The following is a 10,566-nucleotide window of genomic DNA, read 5'->3' as shown; positions in this document are numbered from 1 at the left end:
ATTTTTTGGCAGTCCAAATACGGTACTAACAAGTAAAATACCGGAATTACCTGTACCGAACCGGTACCGGTTATGAAAAAACGGTACGATACCGGTATTCGATATTGGGGAAATTCGGGATCGGTATTTTTCGGTTCCGTACCGTGCTCATCCCTACCGGTACATGTCTGCTTTTCAAAAATAAAATAAAATAAAATAAAAGATAAAGATAATTATCAATTTATTATTATATTCTCGTCCGAGTCAACTCATACGTCCTATAACTTAGCGTTACAAACCACCCTTGTACTGTACGTATAATCACCCCTCTCGTTTCCCCCCGTTTCATCAAACCCTAAAACAACAAACAATTTACCTTATCACAAATCTATAATCAGAATCCCTTCAACACAAACCCTAACTCAAATTCCATTCTTCATGGATTCTCAACCTAACAACTTATTCGATACGGCTTCTCAGCCGGACACCGGCAACGATGACGCGTACACATTCTTAGAATTCAACACACAAGACGACGAAAACTTTAATTACACCGACTTTCAAGAGCTTTCACAAGCAAATCCCGTTCGATCTTCACCTTCATCATCGTCTGTTTGGCCTACACCGTCCGATTCTATTGCCATCGACACTTCCGTAGCCGCCGCCGCCGTCGACCACCGCTCTGACAACGCATCACCTGGATCAGCCACTTCCGGTAAGGGCGGTAGTGGTGGTAAAGGAAATAATAATAGTAATGTTAATCAGGTTGCTGCTGTTGATGCCCTAGCTGCGGGAATGAGTGGATTGAATTTTGAAGAAACTGGTGATGATGAGAGTTATGAGTACGGAAAGGGGGGTTATATTGAACATGCTTGTAGGTATTGTGGTGTGCAGAATCCTGCGTGTGTTGTGAGGTGTAATGTGCCTTCTTGTAGGAAATGGTTTTGTAATTCAAGGGGGAATACTTCTGGTTCTCATATTGTGAATCATTTGGTAAGGATTATAATTCAACTTTCTAATTTGTTATATTCGGATTATGTTGTTTTAATTGATAGTCTGCTAAACATGATTATGGAAATACAGAATAGGCTATGTAGTGTAGGTTTTGCAGAAGTTATTATTGCCATAGGGTTACATCAGTTCTGTGTTAGGAGACCTATACAAGGTTTGTGGTGTGATATTATGAATATGGCAAACGTCAAACTTGGTCAACACCGAGTACTTTTCGATCCACCAAGTGATCCCAAAAAATGCCCGACCGAGTGCTACCTGAGTACCGATTTTTGCAACCTTAGTGTTAACCAATGAGTGTTGATTCTTCTACTTGCAAAGCTAAGTTGTATCTGACATATGTTAGCATATCATATCACTAGATGTACCATATATGGATGCACATGAGGTTAATGTTAGCATTTTGTGGTTAACAAGTTTTGGGTCACTAGATTCAATGTATATGATGATTTACCCGAGTTAATCGTCTTTGATGTAAGTTTTTTTGTGCTCTTTTGCAGGTTAGAGCTAAACATAAAGAAGTGTGTCTTCATAAAGACAGTCCGTTGGGTGAAACAATTCTTGAATGCTATAACTGTGGATGTCGAAATGTTTTTCTTCTTGGTTTCATTTCAGCCAAGACAGAGAGTGTGGTTGTACTACTTTGCAGGGAACCTTGTCTTAATATGAATGCTTTGAAAGACATGAATTGGGATCTTAGTCAATGGTGTCCACTTATTGATGATAGATGTTTCTTGCCGTGGCTTGTTAAGGTTAGCAAGTACATACACACGCACACATATGTATGTGTATATGTTGTTAATCCTTTAAATTGTCGATTTGCAGGTTCCATCTGAACAAGAGCAACTGCGAGCACGCCATATAAGTGCTCAACAAATTAACAAGGTGGAAGAACTTTGGAAGACAAATCCTGATGCTAGCTTTGAGGATCTTGAGAAGCCTGGTGTGGATGATGAGCCTCAACCTGTAGTAATGAAATATGAAGATGCCTATCAGGTTTAAGTGACATACACTTGATCCTATTCTTTGAATTTTGTTTTTCTTGTTAATTGTTATGTCTAGTCATGGCTACATATAATCACATTATTGTAACAAAAGAACCATTTCTGGTTGTTTTTTTTTGGTTGCAGTATCAAAATGTATTTGCACCTCTCATTAAGCTTGAAGCTGACTACGATAAGGTAAGTGGGTCCGATTTGTTAATGATGAAGAATTTTTTACTTTTATTGTTGACTTCGTGATCTAACTATGTGCACATGAATTTGATTGGCTGAATTATAGATGATGAAAGAATCTCAAAGCAAAGACAACCTAACAATACGGTGGGATATTGGTCTCAACAAGAAGCGGGTTGCATATTTTGTTTTTCCAAAGGTGATTCAGATTGTTAAATTTGACGGATTCATCTCAATATGTTTGATTGTTTCTTATATCTTTTTAATGCTAACATCGTTTTGAAAATGTTAAATTGATATGGCTAATGTAGGAAGACAACGAATTGCGTCTTGTACCTGGTGATGAGTTAAGACTGCGGTATTCTGGGGATGCTGCACATCCAGCCTGGCAGTCTGTTGGACACGTGGTATGGTCATTATTTTGTTCTTTTGTTTATTAATAAGTTTCATTTTATTATTGTTTTGTTTTTGTTGTTTTAGATAAAACTGACCGCACAAGAGGAGGTGGCACTTGAGCTTCGTGCAAGTCAGGTAGCATTTTATCATGCTTTCAAATGTTATGTTGGTATTATTGATAGATTACTTAATGGTGATAATGTTTTCAGGGAGTACCTGTCGATGTAAATCATGGTTTTAGTGTTGACTTTGTATGGAAGAGCACAAGTTTTGATAGGATGCAGGGTGCAATGAAAACTTTTGCAGTGGATGAAACAAGTGTCAGCGGGTGAGTTAAAGATCATTTGAATTTTAGATTGTATATCTCTTATTTAATGTATGATGGTTACTGGTTATTGTGTTTGGGGGGTTTTTTTTTTTTTTTTTTTTTGGTAAATAATGGTGTGTGATGTCACTTATATGCAGGTATATTTACCATCATCTGTTAGGCCATGAGGTTGAGTTTCAAATGGTCCGTAATGCATTGCCTCGCCGTTTTGGTGCACCTGGTCTTCCTGAATTAAATGCATCTCAAGTAGGTTTTATTTACTATTTCTTCATGGCATCAATATCTTTGCTTCATTTTACTCTTGTTCAATCTTTTTTTTCCTAGCATTCCTCTATAATTCCTTTTCATTAATTGTCAGGTTTTTGCTGTAAAAAGTGTTCTTCAGAAACCAATAAGTTTGATTCAAGGTCCACCAGGCACAGGGAAAACAGTCACTTCTGCAGCAATTGTTTATCACATGGCTAAGCAAGGCCAAGGCCAGGTTTTTCTATTGCCATTACACACACACACACACACATATATACACACACACACATATGTATATATATTGTAGTATACTTGATTCATTGACTGACGATGATGATGGCCACCTAAATCAGGTTCTGGTATGTGCACCTAGCAATGTGGCTGTAGACCAACTCGCAGAGAAGATAAGTACCACTGGCTTAAAGGTAATGGTCTTTTAAACCTTTTTTTAGCTGCTTTGTATAGTTTTGTTTGTTTATGTTATTGATTAATCATAAACCAGGTTGTAAGACTGTGTGCTAAGTCAAGGGAAGCTGTTAGCTCACCTGTTGAGCATTTAACACTTCATTATCAGGTCTGCTTTTAATGTTGTACCTATAATACTGTACATTTATTGTCCTAATGTACTACCTTGCGCTAAAAGCATAATATTCTTCTGGTTTTTGAAAGGTTCGACATCTTGATACATCTGAAAAGAGTGAACTTCACAAGCTACAACAGTTAAAAGATGAACAAGGTGAAGATTGCTTGAAGGGACATAGTTTTTATTGCTGTCTAGGGATTAGGTTTTTGTTTGTTTTTTAGATACACAACATTATCCCTAAAACTTATGCCTTTTTATTCTATAAATTATACAGGGGAGTTGTCCAGCAGTGATGAGAAGAAGTATAAAGCACTGAAGCGGGCTACAGAACGTGAGATATCTCAGAGCGCTGATGTCATCTGCTGTACATGTGTTGGTGCTGGAGATCCTCGATTGACTAATTTTAGATTTCGTCAGGTCAAATTTATTGTATTATCTTTTTCTAAAGTAAAATAATACAATTTCTGTACGAAGTGACTTTTACAGAAAAGTCAGTTTCTACATATAGTTTGCAGGCATCAGTTGCGGATGTTATTGTTTAACATGCTATAATTCATGTATTCTTTTACTATTTATAGGTTCTTATTGACGAATCTACTCAATCAACTGAGCCCGAGTGTCTTATTCCTTTGGTTCTTGGGGCAAAGCAGGTACTCTTATGTTCATTTCATGGGCATTATGCAATTTCTACTGTAGTAACTGAACTCTTATGCAAGCTTATATCTTTTGATGTATTTTGTTTTGTTGTTTCTGTATAGGTGGTTCTCGTTGGTGACCATTGCCAGCTTGGCCCGGTTATAATGTGCAAGAAAGCAGCCCGTGCTGGTTTAGCTCAGTCTTTATTTGAGCGACTTGTGATACTCGGGGTCAAACCAATAAGATTGCAGGTTCAATATCGGATGCATCCATCACTTTCAGAATTTCCTTCTAATAGTTTTTATGAGGGTACCTTGCAAAATGGTGTGACAATCAATGAAAGGCAATCGACAGGCATTGATTTTCCTTGGCCCGTGCCAAATCGTCCCATGTTCTTTTATGTCCAGGTGCTTAAAACTCATTTCTTTTTGCCATTGATGTTGTTTACTTTAGGTCAAAACGGGTCTAGTTTAGTTTGTATCGACATACTAACAGTTCTTTTATCCATTTGTTTATATTATATATTAGAGATATAGATATTATAGATGATTGTGAGATTGTATCCATTGTAAGTACACATGAGACGATGTCAACCTGGTAGAAATATAAGACAATCCAATTTGACCTGTTAGACAATCCAACTTGATCTATTTATAAGTATGGGTTGAAATTGCTTTTCTTAATAAACTATAACTTTGCAAAGTTTTGTTAACTTGTACCCATGTGGTTCTCCTAATTTTCATAGATGGGACAAGAAGAAATTAGTGCCAGTGGAACATCTTATCTGAATAGGACTGAAGCTGCAAATGTTGAAAAGATAGTAACAACTTCCTTAAGGAGTGGTGTAGTTCCTAGTCAGGTATGCAGATTCCTTTGCATGATTTTCTGGTTCTTGATGGATTTACGTTTGTCATAAAATGATATTATTATACAGATAGGAGTTATAACACCGTATGAAGGGCAACGTGCATACATCGTTAACTATATGTCAAGAAACGGTGCGCTTAGGCAACAACTTTATAAGGAAATTGAGGTAACATGTAATTTTTATTGTAATATTAGAGGGATGTTATTTTAATTGCAGAAAATGTACTTATAAGTGAATTGCAGGTTGCTAGTGTGGATTCATTTCAAGGGCGGGAAAAGGATTACATTATTTTGTCATGTGTTAGAAGTAATGAACATCAGGGTATTGGATTTCTTAATGATCCACGTAGGCTTAATGTTGCTCTTACCCGTGCTCGTTATGGTATTGTCATTCTTGGTAATCCAAAAGTCCTTAGCAAACAACCTTTATGGAATGGATTACTAACACATTATAAGGTAGTTAAATCTTGTTTCCTTCCTTTTGGAAAATACACATTTGATTCTACTACTAGTACATTACTCTCTTAATTAAGTGTACTTATCGTTAAACAGGAGCATGAATGTTTAGTAGAAGGTCCTTTAAACAACTTAAAGCAGAGTATGGTGCAATTTCAAAAGCCAAAAAAGGTAAAACAATCAGTTTTGGCACTTTTTTTGTTTGTTAACAGTAGTATACAGTTTGCTATTTGGATAATAATAGATTTTGTTTGTGGCGTACATGACACAGATGTACAATGATCGAAGGCATTACTTAGGTGGTGGACCTGGTATTGGAACTAATGATGCTTCTGGAAATTCTGGTGCTGATGGAAGAAACAGTCGTTCCAGGGGTATATTAGTCTTTACGCCTTTCTATTTTTTTAATTTCTTTTTCTGGTAGAATTTTAAACCTGTAAAGTTATAATTTAGAGCTAATTAATTTTGTTAAAGTAGGAGTAACTTTTACCTGAATGATGATGACAGGTACAAAATTTTACCCGTTTTGACTCATCTGACCCACTTATTTTCCATCTGTGCCTTATTTCTGAGTACAGGTTCATACATGCCAGCTGGACCACCTAATGGGTCTCATAAACCTGGTCTTCATCCAGCTGGATATCCAATGCACCGTGTGCCTATTCCACCGTATCACGGTGCACCTCAGCCTTACGCTATACCAACTCACGGAGTACATGGTCCAATTGGTGGGGTCCCACATGTTCCTCAGCCAGGTAGTCGGGGTTTCACCGCTGGGCGGGGCAATCCTATTGGCAGCCAACTCGGACATCAGCAAGGATCACAGCAGCAGCCACCTATTGGTGCACCACCCATGGGGTCTAATTTTAACTTCTCATCACTTGAAAATACAAATAATAACCAGTCATCGGTTGGGGGTCCTGGTCCTGGTCCATTATCTCAACCTGGATATGTTCCTAATGTCAGTTTTCTTTCTATCACTTGTATTTATTTTCTGGTTTATATGACCTTTTCGTCTATTGTATTGTGTTAGTTTGAGGGTTAATGGAGTGTTTCTTTATGATAGATGACTCAAGGACCAGCTCAAACATTTCGTGACGGTTTTTCAGTTGGTGGCATGTCACAGGTTATTAATATTAATCTCTTTCGTTAAGACCAGAGTTTGTGCAGTAATTCAACTTAATTGTGTACTCTTATTTTGTCTTTATATATCATGCAGGATTTTTTGGGGGATGATTTCAAAAGTCAAGGATCTCATGTTCCATATAATGCTGCTGAATTTTCCACACAGGTAGCTTAAGTTTTTGGTTGGTCAGTTGTGTTCGGTATTGAGCCAAAAGGTTACTTGCAAGTCAAATATGATTACAAAATTCAGATCATATCGAATAAGCGTTTATTTTAATAAAATGATCTAGTAGGATGTTTCCTGCATTTAAATTCAGCTTTGAGCAACTTTTTATCTTAATTAACCAATTTTTTGGTTAGTTTTTTTACTCCATTTGAGCCATTTGAGAAGGCATGACCCAAATTGACTCGTTTATAAGTGAATATGGGTTGAATTACCACCCTCTTAGAGACTGATATTGTATACTTATTTTGTCTTATTATGTTGGTTTCAGGCTTCTCAAGGTGGATATACTGTTGACTATGGTAATCCAGCAACTCAGGGAGGGTTTCCTGGAAGCTATTTGAACCAAAGTTCTCGTTTTGGTGCAGGAAATGATTTCATGTCACAGGTTTTGTTCATTTAATGCCCGATTATATAAATTTGTAAAAAGTGAAATAAATAATTTGGGAAGGATAAAGTATTTTGTTTCATTCATTTTATACTGTGTTGGTTTGGTACCCCACAGGATTACATGGGTCATGGTTCTCAAGGCTTGTTCACACAAGTCGGGTTCAACAACCCATCACAGGATGATGCTACTACACAAAACCACTTTGGTGCTAATTTACTTCAGACCCAGGTATTATATACACCTTTACTAAAATCAACCCTTGTTTTTTACTTAACCTGGCAATTGAGACCCGTACTCTCAAATTTGGGTTAAATGGGTGAAGCTTTCGGGTCAATTATGCCTTGAAAAAAATTAGGCCTGGCAATGTAAACCAAAACTTAATAAAAGGTCCAATGAGTTTTTCTCCAACATATTGGGTCTTATACAAAACTAGAAAATGGGTCGGCCCCGTTGGGCCAAAAAATGGGCTGCCAGTGAAAAAGCAAAAAAAAAAAAAAAAAAAAAACATTAAAGGACAAAATGGAAACTGTGCAAGTGTCACATCACTAGTACACCAATCTATATATGTATAATTATAAAAGAACGGGTCAAATTGGTATCAAATCCGAAAGTGAAATATATAAATAGACATGTCTAATGGGTTTTGTGAACGGGTCAAATGAGTCGAGCATAACAAGTTTCATCCGTGAATCATTTATGAAAGCATTAATGGTTACACCAATTATTATGTATATTAAAATATTTTTTAATATATATAATAAATATTAATAATATTATCAATAACTAAAACAATGTAATAAATGTAAAAAATCAAATGTAAAAGTATATGACCCGTTTGGACCTATATGACCCATTACCCGTTTCGACTTGTTACCCAAATCGACCCAACCTGACCTGTTTGGACCCGTTTGAAATTTTTACCCATTTGACCCATGACCCATATCAACCCAAAACCGTTTGAACCTGTTACATCACACCGACCCAACCTGACCTGTTTGCTAGGTATGCTTTTTACGCTTGTTAGTTACTAATCAATTTTTTTTTTATTCTTGACTAGCAGAATATGATGAATCCTCTTTACTCTCAACCGTTTGCACACTATAACTCGCAGCCACCAAACATGCAAGCTTCTCAACAACCTCAGCAACAGCAACAAACACAGCCCCACTATAACGGTTGAGGGATGATTTGTGTTGTTCCCACATGTGAAAGGGTTATAGTCAGTCCTTGCTTGCCTCTACCCGTTTGACCAACCTATATCAACCCCTAAAATGATTTGAAGTTCAACAAATAACTAACCATTTTGGAGCTTATGATATGGAGTTACTGGGAACACAAGTGGGGGTAAATAATGAGCTAAGGAAAAGACGGATATACCCTAAAATATTCGGTAAAAAGTCAACAAAGTAAGAACTAAGAAAGATCACCTGTGTGTGACCTAGTTTTGATGCATAAAGGGTGTGCTTGTTGAGGAAAGCAAAGGTCGATTGGTAAGACGAAGCACGTATTAAGATGCAGATGGTACAGTAATATTTTGTAAAGGCGTGCTTCGGGAAGTGGTTTTTTCATCTAACCCTTGTGCGTTACAACTGGGATTTGTACATGTGATACTTTATTTACTATTTAGTATTTACTATTACAGATGATGATGATGATGATAGCTATGCTAGAGATCATATAGGTGTGTGTATGTTAGGTGTGTTTATGTTTCTGCTGGATTTGGTTTAGATTGATCTTGTGCCTGTTTTTGATATAATATGATCATATTCATAGCTTTTTAAAGCACTTTGTATTGTGAATAGCTACGACAATGATTGTCATAATTCTTGATTGATTGTTTTGTGCAATAGTAGTGATGCATTTGTCGACTGATTGTTTGCTAGCTCTATTCTTTAAAATTTCAGTGACAACTGATGAAACGGATTTGATTATATAGAACCAAAGGGCTTATGAAATGTCGTGTTGATGAACCACTGTTATTGATTAGAATAAAAAAAAAAGGTCACACTGCTAAAGCATAACTACAAATTTGAGTGTCAATTACTCTTAAATTTGGGTCAATTGGGTCTTGAGAAAAATTAGACCTGACAATGTAAATCAAAACTTAAAAGAAGATCCAAATGGATTTCTTTTCAGCTTATTGAGTTCTATACAAAAAATAAAGGAACGGGTTAAGTATGTATCAATACTTAAAAGATCAATAAATAGAAATAGGTTTTATGGGTTTTATGAATGAGTCAAATGGGTCGAACATAAAAAGTTTTATCCGTCAAAAATTTATGAAAGCATTCATGGTTATATTATTTAATATGTATATTAATATTTCTTTTGTATATATTATAATAAATAATAATAACTAAAATAATGTAACAAAAAGAAGTGATGCAAGTCTAGGGGTGTTTATCGGTTCGGTTTTAGTTTTTCGGTTTAATTCGGTTCGGTTTTTTTTTTTTTTGGTTTTGAAATTTATAAAGTCAAAACCAAAAATCAAACTGAAACCAAATTTAAATATAAAAAACATAACCAAAACCGATTAGAAAACCGAAAATCACTAAAAATACAAATTCTAACAAACATAAACTTACATATAAATTAGGAATAACGGTTGTGGAATTAATTTAAGTATAGAGGGTATATAACATGTTTATTAAATTCGGATTTAATTCGATTTTCGGTTAACCAAATTTAAAGTTTTCAAAACCAAACCAAAAACCGAATTACGAATTCGGTTTCAGTTTCGATCGATCCAAAAACCGTTTAAAAAATTCGATTTGTTTTTTTTTTTTGTTTGAATTCGATTCGATATTCGGTTTGAAACTATGCTAGTGCTTAAAATTTACCTTCCATCATAAAATAAGTCCCATGAATTTTTTTTGGGTTTAAAATATATATGAAATAAGGTTCAAATCTTGTATCGATCAATTAAGGGTCTAAAAACGATCACAGATTGATACAGTTAAATTGTGTATACCAGGACAAACTAGGGTTTAGGGTTTTTGTATACCACTGATAAAAAAGTGGTGGTTTAATCACGTACTATTGTTTTCTAGTCTAATTAGCTGAAATTTTCTTATTAATATTAGAGAGATATGTTGATTGTATATAGAAATCGGGGAGGGAAAACTAGATTGTAGTGTCTTGGTACATCCG

At 35.7% G+C, this 10,566-nt stretch overlaps 1 protein-coding gene across 1 annotated transcript; it reads left to right on the top strand.

Annotated features, from left to right (window-relative positions):
- Positions 1 to 295: 295 nt before the first annotated feature.
- Positions 296 to 9,260, top strand: LOC139855801 (regulator of nonsense transcripts 1 homolog). Its single transcript, XM_071845044.1, has 27 exons — positions 296 to 972; positions 1,491 to 1,742; positions 1,816 to 1,986; positions 2,121 to 2,171; positions 2,272 to 2,364; positions 2,477 to 2,572; positions 2,646 to 2,696; positions 2,771 to 2,889; positions 3,027 to 3,135; positions 3,248 to 3,370; positions 3,489 to 3,560; positions 3,638 to 3,709; positions 3,805 to 3,871; positions 3,993 to 4,135; positions 4,297 to 4,368; positions 4,477 to 4,761; positions 5,100 to 5,213; positions 5,289 to 5,387; positions 5,465 to 5,677; positions 5,774 to 5,848; positions 5,949 to 6,051; positions 6,256 to 6,638; positions 6,744 to 6,803; positions 6,897 to 6,968; positions 7,297 to 7,413; positions 7,531 to 7,644; positions 8,477 to 9,260. Exons 1-27 carry the CDS (start codon positions 418 to 420, stop codon positions 8,594 to 8,596), a joined length of 3,801 nt encoding a protein of 1,266 aa, XP_071701145.1. The 5' UTR covers positions 296 to 417; the 3' UTR covers positions 8,597 to 9,260.
- Positions 9,261 to 10,566: the final 1,306 nt, after the last annotated feature.

This window comes from Rutidosis leptorrhynchoides, chromosome 6, assembly GCF_046630445.1.
Source record: "Rutidosis leptorrhynchoides isolate AG116_Rl617_1_P2 chromosome 6, CSIRO_AGI_Rlap_v1, whole genome shotgun sequence".
Classification (NCBI taxonomy): domain Eukaryota; kingdom Viridiplantae; phylum Streptophyta; class Magnoliopsida; order Asterales; family Asteraceae; genus Rutidosis; species Rutidosis leptorrhynchoides.
The sequence above is the reverse complement of the archived record's forward strand: the minus strand, read 5'-3'. Positions and strand labels throughout refer to the sequence as shown.